The sequence below is a fragment of the Salmo salar genome, chromosome 24 (genome assembly GCF_965601325.2).
Source record: "Salmo salar chromosome 24, fSalSal1, whole genome shotgun sequence".
In the NCBI taxonomy this organism is placed as follows: domain Eukaryota; kingdom Metazoa; phylum Chordata; class Actinopteri; order Salmoniformes; family Salmonidae; genus Salmo; species Salmo salar.
In genome coordinates this window covers 28827714-28843694 of record NC_138314.1, presented here as the reverse complement: position 1 = coordinate 28843694, position 15981 = coordinate 28827714, and the positions used below count along the sequence as shown (strand labels likewise).

General features: G+C 42.5%; 3 protein-coding genes across 5 annotated transcripts; 2 read left to right on the top strand and 1 right to left on the bottom strand.

Moving 5' to 3' along the window:
* Positions 1-759: 759 nt before the first annotated feature.
* LOC106585406 (natterin-3) lies at positions 760-5284 on the bottom strand. Of its 3 annotated transcripts, XM_014171561.3 has the most exons (3): positions 4938-5284; positions 4731-4757; positions 760-4391 (listed from the first exon to the last, which is right to left on the bottom strand). In XM_014171561.3, the coding sequence occupies exon 3, from the start codon at positions 3931-3933 to the stop codon at positions 3508-3510; it is 426 nt and encodes a 141-aa protein (XP_014027036.1). In that variant the 5' UTR covers positions 3934-4391; positions 4731-4757; positions 4938-5284; the 3' UTR covers positions 760-3507. The 3 variants fall into 3 exon arrangements, with proteins under 3 accessions (XP_014027036.1, XP_045562689.1, XP_045562688.1); XM_045706733.2 differs by having other exon boundaries at positions 4731-5284; XM_045706732.2 differs by lacking the exon at positions 4731-4757.
* A 1468-nt stretch (positions 5285-6752) lies between these two features.
* LOC106585404 (natterin-3) lies at positions 6753-10018 on the top strand. Its single transcript, XM_014171558.3, has 3 exons — positions 6753-7046; positions 7661-7775; positions 8792-10018. The coding sequence occupies exons 1-3, from the start codon at positions 6927-6929 to the stop codon at positions 9886-9888; spliced, it is 1332 nt and encodes a 443-aa protein (XP_014027033.1). The 5' UTR covers positions 6753-6926; the 3' UTR covers positions 9889-10018.
* A 267-nt stretch (positions 10019-10285) lies between these two features.
* Positions 10286-15769, top strand: LOC106585405 (putative peptidyl-tRNA hydrolase). The gene is made up of 5 exons (XM_014171559.3): positions 10286-10837; positions 14292-14505; positions 14653-14752; positions 14856-14901; positions 15142-15769. The coding sequence occupies exons 2-5, from the start codon at positions 14472-14474 to the stop codon at positions 15406-15408; spliced, it is 447 nt and encodes a 148-aa protein (XP_014027034.1). The 5' UTR covers positions 10286-10837; positions 14292-14471; the 3' UTR covers positions 15409-15769.
* Positions 15770-15981: the final 212 nt, after the last annotated feature.

The window sequence follows — 15981 nt, the reverse complement described above, 5'->3', positions numbered from 1 at the left end:
ACACACACTTCCAAGTCCACACGCAAGCACACACACACACTTCCAAGCACACACACACACTTATACACACACACACACACACACACACACACTTCCAAGCACACACACAGACGCACGCACACACACACACACACACACACACACACACACACACACACACACACACACACACATACACACAACCGTATAAACACACACGCGCGCACACACACACACACACACACACACACACACACACACCGAGGTCTACAACTGTGGCTCAGTTGGTAGAGCATGGTGTTTGCAATGCCAGGGTTGTGTGTTCGATTCCCACGGGGGGCCAGTATGGAGAAGAAAAAAAACTGTATGAAGTGAAATGTATGTATTGACTACTGTAAGTCGCTCTGGATAAGAGTGTCTGCTAAATGACTAAAATGTAAAAATGTACTACTTATCTCTGAAAGCCATTATCTGTTGCTGCCCCCTACTGTTCTATTATGGCAATGGAGGCAATGTTATGAGCTGTTATGAGATCACAAATAAAGTTTTTTTCAATCACTTTGGCACATTTTCAGATGTGGTATATTTTCAAAACTCTGACTACAAAACTCTAAACTGAAAACAAATGTAATGCCCCCTATCTTATGTTCAGAATCTTTGATTGTGCAAAAAAAAACATTAATTCATTCACCATTTTATCCAATAGCAAAAAATACAACATACACATTTCAAAATTGTCCTTTTTGAAGTGCTGAAAAGAAAGAATAATACATGGTAATATCATTTTCCATACAGTATTTGACTGTAACTTGCAATTTATTTGATATCATTTCTATCCAATGGCAGATTGTGAGCATGTTGAGAAATACTGTTTAACAGTCTAACAGTTTCATTATCCTTATATAGTACACACTTAGGACAAATCATCAGAAATAGTTGTATTGTAAAGCAGTTGGCTACTGTAAAAACATAGCACGGTAAAGTATGCCAAATCACCTTTTTTTTATTGACTTGTTAACTGATAAGGTATCTCCTGTCTTTCTGCTTGAAATTCATCTGCTTACAGTGTATCAATGGAATTCAGATGAGTGGAATATATTGTTATATACAACCCATGTATTTCAGCAGTGCATTGTACACTACACTATAATTCCAAATAGTAGCACAAAGCACAAAGACTATTTCCACTTTGTCCACACTGGCTGATGGAGAATGATGATGTAGTATTTACAGCCACATCCATATACGATTTGTTTTTACCTTCCAACATAAATTGATGTCAAATTCATACATTTTATGAGATACAAATTTAGAAATGTACAGTGTTCAGCAGTTTTAGAACTATATATGTTAACAAGGCTCTACATCATTTTGGTTCAGTAGTTATCCATTTTGAGCAGTTTCATTAACCTGTTTGGGATAGGGGGCAGTATTTTCACGGCCGGATAAAAAACGTACCCGATTTAATCTGGTTACTACTCCTGCCCAGAAACTAGAATCTGCATATAATTAGTAGATTTGGATAGAAAACACTCTAACATTTCTAAAACTGTTTGAATGGTGTCTGTGAGTATAACAGAACTCATATGGCAGGCCAAAACCTGAGAAGATTCCATACAGGAAGTGCCTTGTCTGACAATTTGTTGTCCTTCTGTAGCATCTCTATCGAAAATACAGCATCTGTGCTGTAACGTGACATTTTCTAAGGTTTCCATTGGCTCTCAGAAGGCGCCAGAAAGTGGAATGGGGTGTCTGTTGTCTCTGGGCGAAGAACAGCAGGAGAATTTGTTAGTGGTCAGCCTGGGAACAGTGAGACTGAGAGGCGCGTTCACGAGAATTCTCCATTTTTTTCTTTCAGCCTTTGAATGAATACAACATCGCCCGGTTGGAATGTTATCGCTATTGTACGAGAAAAATAGCATAAAAATTGATTTTAAACAGCGTTTGACATGCTTCGAAGTATGGTAATGGAATATTTAGAATTTGCGCGTCACCCTTCGGATAGTGACCTGAACGCACGAACAAAACGGAGCTTTTTAAATATAACTATGGATTATTTGGAACCAAAACAGCATTTGTTGTTGAAGTAGAAGTCCTGGGAGTGCATTCTGACAAAGAACAGCAAAGGTAATCCAATTTTTCTAATAGTAATTCTGAGTTTAGGTTGTCACAAACTTGGTGGGTGTCAAAATAGCTAGCCGTGATGGCCGGGCTATGTACTCAGAATATTGCAAAATGTGCTTTCGCCGAAAAGCTATTTTAAAATCTGACACCGCGATTGCATAAAGGAGGTCTGTATCTATAATTCTTAAAATAATTGTTATGTATTTTGTGAACGTTAATCATGAGTAATTTAGTAAATTCACCGGAAGTTTGCGGTGGGTATGCTAGTTCTGAACATCACATGCTAATGTAAAAAGCTGGTTTTTGATATAAATATGAACTTGTTTGAACAAAACATGCATGTATTGTATAACATAATGTCCTAGGAGTGTCATCTGATGAAGATCATAAAAGGTTAGTGCTGCATTTAGCTGTGGTTTTGGTTTTTGTGACATATATGCTTGCTTTGAAAATGGCTGAGTGATTATTTTTGGCAGGGTACTCTCCTGACATAATCTAATGTTTTCCTTTCGCTGTAAAGCCTTTTTGAAATCGGACAATGTGGTTCGATTAACGAGAGTCTTGTCTTTAAAATGGTGTAAAATAGTCATATGTTTGAGAAATTGAAGTTATAGCATTTTTGAGGTATTTGTATTTCGCGCCACGCTCTACCATTGGATATTGGTGAGGCATTCCGCTAGCGGAACGTCTGTCCTTAAGAAGTTTTAAGTGATAGTTAATTGTGTTGTTAACAAATTACGAGAAAATTGTATCAAAAATAAAGTGAATATTGCATTTTGGAAAGCAGATACTTTGATTGAATATGTATTCAAATTGAAAGAGTGATTTGGTGCAGTGAAGTGTGAATTAGTTGGTTGTACTCAGTCAATTGAAAATGTGTTTAGTTTTGAAACATGAGCCATGCTTAGAGTTGTGAACATGTACCACATACCTTTGAAAATTGCACAAGTGATTGAAAAAAAATCCAATATGGTTCCATGCTGTAGATAAAAAGGCAATAAAAAGGAATTCAATTAGAAAGTGCAATATATGTACACATTTATTTTTTGAGAGCATACATTTCAAAACAGGCACATTCTGTATTTTCTGTCATTTAATTTCTTAGACATAAATTGTGAAAAAAGAATTGAACACAATAATCAGAGTAGTCAGTTTTGCCATTGCTTCGTTGTTTACACCTGACCAGGAACCACAAACTGTACAATACTTGTGTAAAATGTGCTACATGTGTCACATTAATCAGTGTTGGTATAACCTAGGGAGTAGTTGATAATATAGATTGTGACATACAGTATACAGCAGACTGTATACTTACAGTGTGAGTGTAGATGTATGTAGATTTAGATTTAGAGTTTGTTTGGATGATATTAGTCTTAAGGACAGGGCTTGGCGTCTACGACAGGCTCACAGCGGTTCACCACGGCCCGGATCTCTCCGATCTGAACCGCATCGTACACCCCAGAGATACTGGGTCTCTCCGTTGCCATATGTACGGCTCAGCCTGGCTGTGAAGGGAATGTCTGTGGTGATCTTGCGGCCTTCCATGTACATGGTACAGGAGTGGTTGGGTGGCACCTTGAGCTCCACAGACACCGAGTGGCTGTGGGCCGCCACCATAGTGGTGCCCCTGTTGAACTGTAGGGTCTTCTCCCCATTGAACTCCACCCCTCTGGAGCCAGTCAGGGGGATCTTGGCTGTGATGCCGGTGGTGATGCCCAGCATGGTGGTATGTCCGATGTTCCAGGTACTCTCATCCTCTGATGTTTTGGAGATGGTCACCGTCTTCACCACCATCTGGCACTCGTTGTTGGTGTTGCCGGAAATGCGCATGGTCTTGGAGGGTAGTGGAATATTTCCACCTCATCGATGCCGTACTTGACGTGGGAGATGTGCTGGCTGTAGGCGTCTCTGTTGATGGTCAGGACCTGGTAGCTCTTGTACCAGTACTCATCACCCTCCCAGGGCAGGAAGAAGGCCTCGAACTGAGGGACCACCTCCCCAAGCCGTACTTGTTCTTCTCCACCTAGATGCCCATTCCGGAGCACGTTCTGACTGAGTCTGGGCACCGCGCCGTGTGAGTCCTCTTTTCACTCCACATATTCAAAGTGGTTCCTGTTGGTCAGAATCTCGAACGTAGTACTCTCTGTCACTGTAGGGGTATTGGTAGTAAGGGCCCTTGTGAAGAAGCCGGCTTCACAGTTATATTTGCAGATGTAGTCTGTGCGTTCGGTGTAGCTGTTGTAGATGCCCACAGCTACAGTGAGGAGAGAACCATTCCAGCTCAGCCACTGCAAGTTGAGATGTAAAAACAAAATATTAAAAAATATGTAACATTTATTTAACTAGGCAAGTCAGTTAAGAACAAATTCTTATTTACAATGACAGCCTAGGAACAGTGGGTTAACTGCCTTGTTTAGGGGCAGAACAACTGATTTTGACCTTGTCAGCTCAGGATTTCGATCTAGCAACCTTTCAGTTCCTGGTCCAACACTCTAACCACTAGGCTACCTGCCACCCACTGACATTGTCCCCGAACATGAATGGAGCAGGCTTCTGTTCGTCCTCAAACTCAGGAGGGGTCAGTGGGCCCTGGACTGGACCTATACTGTTCAGAGGGGGGACCCTACCTTCCAGTACTGGGTTCAAGAGGGACACTAGAAGGCAGAATAAAACAGTGTCACAATATGCACCTACTTTTGTTGCATTGAAACAACTTGCCTTGAATGACCTTTTGAATGTTTTCTGTTTTCCTTTCTAAGAGGTCAAAAGCAGGGATTGACTGAATTAAAGGAGTATATCAAATTAGAGAAGTATACAAATGTATTTTAATTTACCCTTCCGTCTCAGGGAGCTCTTCCTCACTACAGTATGTCCCAGAGGCTGTGTGGAGGGGGCTCTGCAGCCTGGGCACAGGACTGTCCCAAGTGCAGCAGTGAGATGACCACCAAGACCGGCAGCTTCATCTGAGGAAGACCAGGGAAAAGATAAATATTAGGAAACATTCAAGGACTATAGTTATAACTATAATGTTACACAAATTCACATTAACTCAACATGACATTGCTGTCAAACTCCCATTCCTTATTGTTTCTGCCAGTTTTGACGTAGGCTCCATTGAACAGAAACATACTGTATCATTTCAGATAGTGAAATAGTGCCCTAAATGCACACACCCTCACAGTGTTCCCCCAGGGAGCAGTGAACCTGTTGGTTCTCCAGGCTTATATAGCTCCTTTATGACACTCATAAATTACAACACTCACTCTAACTCTCTCAGGGCTGTCACGGACTGGCATGGTAGAAGAAAGAGGAGGAATGGGGAGATGTCACTTTCTCTTCTTTTCATTTGTATTATTGTTTCATTATTAAAATCATCTGAAATGTAAGCCAGTCTTTCTCTCTTTTATGCGTTCTCTCTCTCTCACTGTCTCTCTCCCTCTGTCTCTGTCTCTCTCTCTCTCTCTCACTGTCTCTCTCCCTCTGTCTCTGTCTCTCTCTCTCTTGTCCTTGACAGTCAACATCCCACTATGACAAAATAATGCACATTGGACATAGTTCAGAAGCTTCTTGTTGTTGTGCATCCCATCATCTTACCAGTAGGGAAGAACTGATATATTGAAGATAAGATGAGGATTATTAACCTGATTAAGCAAACAGAGTGATAACAGAGATAAAAAGCATCTAGAGCTGCGCAGACTGTCCTGAAATATCAGACAGCCTTATCTCAATGACCTGCAGTCCTGTGAAATGATACACAGACACAGCACAAACATGGCCTTTCCATCATTTGATTAGGAAGCACTATTTAGTTGTGAGCATAATAGCATGATTTCATTCAATAAATCTTTATTGTCCCAGAAGAGCAGTTCATGTGTAATTGATATAAATGTGTCGACAAGTGCGGTGATAATGAGTGATCAAAGACATTCTATCAATGTAAAGACCTTTACACTGTCTGTCCTATTTTATTATCTGCAGAGGAACATTGTTTTCAATCTACCATGATAAAGGAACTGATAACAGCTATCTGTTCATGGACTTATAGAGATGGCTTTGACCCTTGTGATCATCACTAGGTTTAACCAATCAGAGCAATTCATCCGGACAGGGTCAACAATATTATCTGTTGTGTTGCTGCGAGGTAATAGTTATTGTGATAATGGCGATAGACTCTGAAATAATCGATAACAGAGGACTCTAAAGGATATTACCACTGTGTTCTTTGTCTCTGCTTACCAAGAACAACCTCACTCGCATCACAATACCAAAGCCTTTCTTATGCAATGTGATTTTGTTCTTAGACATTGTACGTGATTCCCGGTAGATCCTGTCCAGGGATATAAAAGCTCATATTGACTGCTGTAATGGGTTAGAAAGGTATCATCTCAATCATTACTTACACAACCACTGCAAGAGCACCAAAACTACATAGTCAAATGATTATTATCATCATCATCGGAGATCACTCGAGTCGAGTATGACTGTCCTCAATGGGGTCTTCTATTTGTGGGTCTTCATATGGCTGTAGAGGCCGATCCGGCAGCCACATATGTTGGTGCAGTGTGGGGTAGGGGTGAGTGGTGGTTGGGCCTTTTTGGTGTTGTCTCTCCTTGCGTTAGCTGCCCCTTGTCCTTTGTGGCACGTTGGAGATCTGTTTTGTGTTGACCAGCTCCCTCTTGAATGTTTTTTCTCTAGTTGTATCTGTTTAGTGCAGTGTCCTTCACTTTACTTTTTGAATCATTAAAACAATAAGCACTGTACAGCAAAAGTAATGGGGCGGAAGTAACAGCAGAGGACTCTTATATAGTAAGAGTACTAGACCAATGGGCATGGGGCCACTCACTGTAGTGCTGGCTACTTTATTGGGGGCAATTATCCTGCAGGGAGGTTTAAAACGTAGCAAGGGGCTGCAGATCACGCCACTGGAGGAGGAACCTGTCAAGGTAAAACAGCTTCTTTACATCAACCTATGTGTATAAAATGTTATATTACTGTTAGCTCTGTGCAGAATACTAATATCAGGATTTACTGTATTGTGCATCTGCTTCATGGAACATAAAACAATCAATGCCATTTCAAATGTTCGATTTTTTACTAAGCTGGAGAGGCAGTTTTTTTGTGATTTCAGAAGCCAATTCTCTTTAGTAAATGATAGGCAAGAACTACAAATGAGCATCTTAATGTATTCAGTCCATCAGCAATATACTGAAGTATATTCAATGAAGTGTCTGAAATACTGTAGATGGGGGAACGCATGGATACTTATATGGAAATTCCAGCAACAAGGAACACTGAGCATTATCCAGATTGAAGGTGGTGAATGTTAAAAATGCACAGGGTAGCACTCTGCTAATGTCATCTGAGATAGGTAAACTGATGTGACTGTGGTGTGTGTGTGTGTGTGTGTGTGTGTGTGTGTGTGTGTGTGTGTGTGTGTGTGTGTGTGTGTGTGTGTGTGTGTGTGTGTGTGGGTGTGTGTGTGTGTGTGTGTGTGTGTGTGTGTGTGTGTGTGTGTGTGTGTGTGTGTGTGTGTGTTTGTGCGTGCGCTTGTTGCTAGATGAGGCTGACTTTCCTGGTCATCCTGGCAGTGCTGCAGCTCTGCAGCCCAGTCTTCCTCTCTGACCCCCTGCTCTACACCTCTCAGCTGGAGGAGGGGCAGGATGCACCCAGCAGTGAGTCTGATTATATTACACCAGAGGAGGCTGGGGGGAGGAGCTATAGGAGGACAGGCTCAGTGTAATGGCTGGAATGGAATAAATGGAACGGTATCAAACACATCAAACCTATGGAAACTACATGTTAGACTCTGTTCCATTAATACCATTCCAGCCATTACAATGAGCTCGTCCTGCTATAGCGCCTCCCACCATTCTCCCATGTATTACAGCCTATTACACAAACACGTTGATCAAAAACCTTCAACTGGGTCTCATAGTGTAAACATTTTGTCTGAATATTCTCTACCAGGGAGTCATACTAAGACCAAGGTCTATTTTACAGATGAGCTCTGAATTACATAAATTACAGAAAATACACACATCAATATAAATACAAAATGCATCAATATAAACACAAAATATAAATACAAAAGAGGCACCAAAACATCAAATTTAAGAACATGTTGAAGATCGTTCCACAAATAAGGTGCAATAAAACTAATAGCTGATTTATCTAACTAAGTAGAGACCAACGATATTTCCAGAGTTATCCATCCCTGAGAACGGGCGTGGTAACTCGTATGTCTAAAGTTTAGTAAAGATGTTCTGTAGAGTGGGACTTTTTGTAAAAGGGCTTTATAAATGAAAACACAGCAATGTATCAACCTACGTGACATCAAAGAGGACCAACCAACTTTCTGGTAGAGAATGCAGTGATGAGTACTAAAATTGTCGCTCGTAATAAAGCTCAGTGGGCTATGCTAAACTGCATCTAATGGCTTTAATGAAGTGGCAGTTGCGCTCAAACAGATAAGGTTGCCATAGTCTAGGACCAATAGCAATGTCGACTGAATAATCTGCTTTCTACTATTCAGCGAGAGGCAGGACCTTTTTCTATAGAAGCCCATTTTTAATCTCAGCTTCTTAACTAACTCATCAATAATGAGTGAATGAATCCATATAAGTTAGATTTCAACATAAAAGATACTCCATTGCAACCTATGACCTTTGCTTTCTCTACCTCATCACAGAGCCCTGGCTCAACCCTCTGCTGGAAGATGTGGTCCCTGATCTGGACATCCACAGTCCATCCACACTGACAGAGACCTCAGATCTAGAACCCCAGTTCCCCGATTCCCTGTTTATGTATGGGGAGAACGCCAACCTTAAATGGGTAAAATGGGAAGGGTCCCTCCCTAATGGTGCTGTGGGCATCTACAACGGTTACACCGAACGACATGACTACATCTGCAAAGTCAACTGCGAAGCTGGCTTCTATACCGCAAGCAAAGGCCGTTTCTGCCAGTACCCCTACGCTGACAAGGAGCATTCATCCACCAAGTTCGAAGTCCTGGTCAATGTGGACAACTTTGAGTTTGTGGAGTGGATCGAGGAGGAATACGGTGCTGTCCCCCAACATGCTGTCAAGACCTGCCAAGGTGTTGAGATATACGTCGGCAAGAACAAATACGGTCTGGGAAAGGTTGTGACCCAACATAAAGCCTTCTTCCTGCCTTGGGAGGGCGATGAGTACTGGTACAAGAGATACCAGGTCCTGGCCATCAACAGGGACACCTACAGCCAGCACATATCTCACGTGGAGTACGCCATCGACCAGATCGAGCTGTTCAACCACCCTCCTGAGGCCATGCAGTTTGTCAGGGTCACCAACCTGGAGTGCAGCAGTGTGGAGAAGAAGGTCTTGCTGGAGAAGACCAGCACTGTGGAGAAGACCTGGGACATCGGCAGGGAGAGCCGCAACAGCTCCACCACCATGACAGCCAAGGTGCCCATTATCAGCCCAGGCACCGTGGACTTCACCAAGGAGCAGACAGTGAGCTTCTCAGAGGGAACCACCATGGTGGAGTCTATCAGCCACTCCATCTCTGTGGAGCTGCTGGTCCCTCCCAACCACTCCTGTGCCGTGCGGATGGAGGGCAGGAAGATGACCGCCGACATCCCCTTCACGGGTAGGCTGAGCCGGACCTACCATAACGGAGACACCCACTGGACCACCATCACAGGGACTTATGATGGTGTGAAGGTGGGGGAGATCAATGCTGTGGTGGAGAGATGCCAGCCTGTCCCTGATGCCATACCCTGCTACCCGGTTGAGACAGACCCCTGAGATAGAAGAACTCTAGATGTGAGAACTTTAAACTCCAATGTGCACGTGGTCTATCCCTCCAGACACAAACTGAACAAATGATAACCCTTGTGTCACAATACCTTTTCATCAATAAACTGATATAACTCCATATTCAGATAAAAGAGCCAGTCAACTTAATTTTGTGATCAAGAAAAACATTTTCCAGACAAAAAATATGATTTTGGTGCAACATTTTGTTGAACTTTTCTTGATTTACCTCATGTACTACTGTAGGCTGCATGCACATATAGGCATATCATCATCATCACCATCATCATTTGTTTCAATGGCCTAGAAGTGAAATATAATTCCAGTACATAAAGTTACACAAGGCTGAAAGGTAAAAAATCACTATTACACTGTGCATTTTCTATGAGCGTGTTTACGTGCATTTATAAACCTCCTAGCTAGGTGGCGGTACGCTTAAAAGGACCAGACGTTGGTCACAATGAACCCTCTCACTTTTCTGGCCACCAGTCTCTTTGACTAATGTCGAAGTTGCATGGAAGGTCTAGTTCAGTAACAGATCTACTCTTTTCCAACGTTTCTTATTTTGTTTTCACAATTGTATTGATAAATCCAAAGCCATAAACATTTCAAATAGGTTTGTTTGTAACTGAAGTGAAATGTGAGGAGTACATGATTTAATCTGAGATGTTGGTGGTCACAGACAGTAGGCTATTGACACAACAATGAAGTTTACGAAGATTCAAGTGTTTATGACGTTCCCTTTTTTGCACTCATGAGACACGTCACTGTTGCTGGTAAACTTTGGTATTGTGTGTCACAGTTTTTCAAAACGCTGTTGGACTTTGTTACAATGAAACGACTTTTATCGAAACTGATAAACCGAGGGTTGCTGACTGAACACTTTGCACCAATAATGGACATTGGAGCAGGAGTCCACACAAATGCTCGTCGGAGGCTGGTAAGTGAAATATTCAAGAATGCATTGCTGCACAAATGTCTTCTGGTCTAGTGCTCTGCAACCACTTGTCTTGCTCACAGAGCTTGATATGTAATAATCGTAGGCCTACTACTAGTTAAAATGTTGCTGTTGGCATAGCAGCCCATCACTACAATATAATAATGTAACAATGCTCGTAACGTTGTAGGCGACAATGTAGTACCACAGCGGACAGTGTGTCAGTAGGGCGCATCAGATGCTGTACATGTTGTTCACAGTAGCCTACAGTTTTGCAAACATCGCATTATTAACTGTTTATAAATATTGACTAATATTATTATTACAATTTATCTAAATGGAAATTAAATGTAGTGGTTTACCTAGTCAAAAGATGTAATATTATTTCTTAATCTGAAGCAGCACTCCATCACTCTCCTTCTTGGTCAAATAGCCCTTACACAGCCTGGAGGTGGGTTTTGGGTCATTGTCCTGTTGAAAAACAAATGATAGTCCCACTAAGCACAAACCAGATGGGATGGCGTATCGTGGCAGAATGCTGTGGTAGCCATGCTGGTTAAGTGTGCCTTGAATTCTAAATAAATCAGACAGTGTCACCAGTAAAGCAGCATCACACCTCCTTCTCCATGTTTCACGGTGGGAACCACACATGCGGAGATCATCCGTTCACCTACTCTGTGTCTCACAAAGACACAGCGGTTGGAACCAAAAATCTCATATTTGGACTCATCAGACCAAAGGCCAGATTTCCACCGGATTAATGTCCATTGCTCGTGTTTCTTGGCCCAAGCAAGTCTCTTCTTCTTGTGTCCTTTAGTAGTAGTTTCTTTGCAGCAATTCAACCATGAAGGCCTGATTCACGCAGTCTCCTTTGAAATCGTGATAATTAATTGCACCCACATAGTGTCCCAGGTCTAGATCCTGATTAGAGAGGAACAATTTTTTTTAAAGAAGTGGAACTGGCTTCGAGGGCCAGAGTTGAGTTTGAGAAAACTGGGATATATTTTGTAATGACTAGACTAGTTAAATCCCTGAGTGATTTTTTTTTTCTTTTCTTTTCTACCAGGGTTTATTGGGTTAGCCAAAGAAACAGAACACTGTTTCTATTTTAAAGTAAATAGATCATGTCTATGACATCCTTTTTGGTCCCCAGGCAAAGCCTATAAAAGCGCGGGTCCAGCCACTCAGTGGGTATAACAATAGTCATGGCCAGATGCAGACAGTCCACAGTAGTGCACGTTTTTTTAAATTTTCTTCAAATAACCAACTCATCATCAAGCTTTGATTATTGGAATCAGCTGTGTAGTGCTAGGGCAAAAACCAAAACGTGCACCCAGGGGGCGCCCCCAGGACTGAGTTTGGGAAACCCTGCCTTAGCCTACTAGCTATCACCTCCCTAGGTACAGAGCCTTGATTTTCTCTTTTTTTGCATATGTTTGGTACTGACTCTTCAACCAAAACCTAATATTAGATATAGGTAACCTGAGTTAAAAAAATCTGCTTGTTTATTTAATTAACAAAGTTATGCAACACCCAATTCCCCTGTGTGAAAAAGTTTTTTAATATTTTATATTTAACCAGGCAAGTCGGTTAAGAACAAATTCTTATTTACAATGACGACCTAGGAACAGTGGGTTAACTGCCTTGTTCAGGGGCAGAACGACAGATTTTTACCTTGTCAGCTCGGGGATTCAATCTAGTAACCTTTCGGTTACTGGCCCAACGCTCTAACCACTAGGCTACCTGTCGCCCCTGTGTGAAAAAGTAATTGCCCCCTTACACTCAATAACTGGTTGTGCCACCTTCAGCTGCAGGTCAGGGCTCTGTGCAGACCAGTCAAGTTCTTCCACACCAATCTCAACAAACCATTTCTGTATGGACCTCGCTTTGTGCATGGGGGCATTGTCATGCTGAAACAGGAAAGGGCCTTCCCCAAACTGTTGCCACAAAGTTGGAAGCACAGAATTGTCTAGAAGGTCATTCATTGTATGCTGTAGTACTAAGATTTCCCTTCACTGGAACTAAGGGGCCTAGCCCAAACCATGAAAAACAGCCCCAGACCATTATTCCTCCTCCACCAAACTTTACAGTTGGCACTATGCATTGGGGCAGTTAGCGTTCTCCTGGCATCCGCCAAACCCAGATTGGTCCGTCGAACTGCTAGATGGTGAAGCGTGATTCATTACTCCAGGGAACGCGTTTCCACTGCTCCAGAGTCCAATGGTGGCGAGCTTTACACCACTCCAGCTGACGCTTGGCATTGCACATTGTGATCTTAGGCTTGTGTGCGGCTGCTCGGCCATGGAAACCCATTTCATGAAGCTCCCGACTAACAGTTCTTGTGCTGACGTTGCTTCCAGAGGCAGTTTACAACTTGGTAGTGAGTGTTGCAACTGAGGACAGATGATTTTTACACGCTACACGCTTTAGCTCTCGGCAGTCCCGTTCTGTGAGCTTGTGTAGCTACTACTTCGCGACTGAACCGCTGTAGCTCCTACACATTTTCACTTCACAATAACAGCACTTACAGTTGACCGGAGCAGCTCTAGCAGGGCAGAAATGTGTTGAACTGACTAGTTGGAAAGGTGGCATCCTATGACTGTGCCACAGAGTCACTGAGCTCTTCAGTAAGGCCATTCTACTGCCAATATTTGTCTATGGTGATTGCATGGCTGTGTGCTCGATTTTATACACCTGTCCACATACTTTTGTATATATAGTGTATTTGACAGCCTCCTCTTCTGGGAAGGCTTTCCACTAGATGTTGGAACATTGCTGCAGGGACTTGCTTCCATTCAGCCACAAGAGCATTAGCACTGATGTTGGGCAATTAGGCCTGGCTCACAGTCAGCGTTCAGATTTTGCTACCGCACGGCAATCGGTACTGGAGCGCCAAGTCTAGGTCCAAGAGGCTTCTAAACAGCTTCTACCCCCAAGCCATAAAACTCCTGAACAGCTAATCAAATGGTTACCCAGACTATTTGCATTGCTCCCCCCACCCCCTACGCTGCTGCTACTCTTTGTTATTATCTATGCATAGCCACTTTAATAACTCTACCTACATGTACATAATTACCTCAATTACCTCAACACCGGTGCCCCCTGCACATTGACACATTGACTCTGTACCGGCACCCTCTGTATAAAGCCCCGCTACTGTTATTTACTGCTGCTCTTTAATTATTTGTTTTTCTTATCTCTTACTTTTTTGGGGGTATTTTCTTAAAACTGCATTGTTGGTTAAGGGCTTGTAAGTAAGCATTTCACTGTTGTATTCGGGGCATGTGACAGGGTTTTTAATTATTGTTAGTTAATACCCTCATATCAGGTCAAATGTGTGGCTAAATGTACACAAATCAGTCCATTCTTGTAGGAGGAGATCACTGTACTCTCCAGTGGCGTTTAGAGAAATATAATATGCAAAGATGGAAAATAAGTATTTCTTGTCCTTGTGCAGATTGTGGGAAACCCTGGAATGAACGGTTCGCGCCACAGTGTGGGCATGGCTGTGCTGGAAGCACTTGCTGCCCGGCTGAGGTTAGCTGAAAGCTGACATGGCGATAGGCACGTTTCCGGTGAGGTCATCGTATCTGACATCCAGGACACCCAAATTGTGCTTCTCCGACCACGACTACTGATGAACATAAACGGCGTATCCGTGGCCAAAGCAGGTGAGGATTCTTGTGTCTTCTTGATGTCTTTTGACGTTTTATGAATTTTCAGTTTTGACTGTCAGAGGAATTATGACAAAAGTGAGCTATTCCTACTGAAAATGAATTGTTCATGATATTGTTTTGTTTTAATGACCTTGAATAAAGCGGTCAAATGCAGCATCAAGCCTGAGCACTTCCTCCTGGTTCATGACGACTTGGACAAGGCCCTTGGGAAGCTTGCTATGAAACAAGGAGGGAGCGCCAGGTGACTTGATTCCCTGCCAGTTATCTGCATTACTAATGATGCTATCTGACAACAATGTGATCCTCCCAACTTTGTGCTCCTTCTATATGTTGTTGATTGACAGGGGTCACAATGGTGTGCGGTCCTGTGTTGAGTGTCTGCAGACAGATGTAAGTAGCTTGCTTTCCACACAGACAAATTCTCTCCCTTCCCACATTAGGAGGAATTGAGCTATGACGAGATGAGAGATGACATTTCCCTTTGACAAATTTGGGGAAAGTGTTAGACAGTCCAGAGAAATGTCATGTTTGTCAAAGGGAACTGGTGTCTGGGGGGGTGTAAGAGTAGGGTAAAAATACACATTTATTTCTCAAGATAGAATAGTACTTTGTCTATCTTGTGCCCTCCAGGTGATGCCCAGACTGCGTGTTGGGATTGGCAGACCATCAGGTAAAACATCAGTGGACCGGCATGTTCTGGGGCGCTTCTCTCAGGAGGAGCAGAAGGTTCTGAGTGGGGTTCTAGAACAGAGTGTGGACATTCTCCTCTCCCGGCTCACTGACAAGGAGGATGTGCAGTCCCCACTGTTGCCACCAGGAGGCAGACCGGCATTACAGACTGGGAAACAGAGGGTTTGCTCAATTTCTCCAGCAAAGGACACAACCTGCCAGATATGAGACTGACAAGAGACTTTGACAGAGCCAGTGAAGCTATGACTGCACTCTGGGATAGTAGCTTTGCTGCTGCTGCTGAAACCAAGCTGCCTCTTACAGAAACATGAAAGTGTGAACATGTTTTTATTTATTGGGACTTTATTTATTATCTGGTTTGGGATGTATGTGAAATGAATACAAAGTAAGCACACTGCATTTCAAAGACAAAATGTAGATATGCATAAGATAATCATTGCATATATCCTAGAATAGTATGCATTTTTTGTTTTTTTTTGGCCTAATCTACAATTATGTAAAAGGTCCAAGGAGTGACCAAGACTTGATATTAGAATGATTAAACAATAAAACCATCATACCAATAGCATTGAGAAAAAATGTAACTAGTGGTGAATGAACTGAGGCATAACCAGTGGGTTTCCTGATAACAGAACCTGTTCCACTCATGTTGTGGCCACTCTTGAAAGCTTCCAAGAGCCTCACATCTTTTAAGCTCATTCTCTTTGCTGTATTTACTGGTTCAACATATTGATTCCATCCTTTAATTCTCAGCCTATAACCACGCTTCATCAACGACTG

Excerpts from the sequence above, each read along its gene's own strand:
- LOC106585406 (XM_045706733.2), bottom strand. The coding sequence starts at position 3,933 with ATGCGCATTTCCGGCAACACCAACAACGAGTGCCAGATGGTGGTGAAG.
- LOC106585404 (XM_014171558.3), top strand. The coding sequence starts at position 6,927 with ATGGGCATGGGGCCACTCACTGTAGTGCTGGCTACTTTATTGGGGGCA. Across the intron at positions 7,047-7,660 it reads TGGAGGAGGAACCTGTCAAG|ATGAGGCTGACTTTCCTGGT; the intron begins GTAAAACAGCTT and ends GCTTGTTGCTAG. Across the intron at positions 7,776-8,791 it reads GGGGCAGGATGCACCCAGCA|AGCCCTGGCTCAACCCTCTG; the intron begins GTGAGTCTGATT and ends ACCTCATCACAG.
- LOC106585405 (XM_014171559.3), top strand. The coding sequence starts at position 14,472 with ATGAACATAAACGGCGTATCCGTGGCCAAAGCAG. Across the intron at positions 14,506-14,652 it reads CGTATCCGTGGCCAAAGCAG|CGGTCAAATGCAGCATCAAG; the intron begins GTGAGGATTCTT and ends CCTTGAATAAAG. Across the intron at positions 14,753-14,855 it reads AAACAAGGAGGGAGCGCCAG|GGGTCACAATGGTGTGCGGT; the intron begins GTGACTTGATTC and ends GTTGATTGACAG.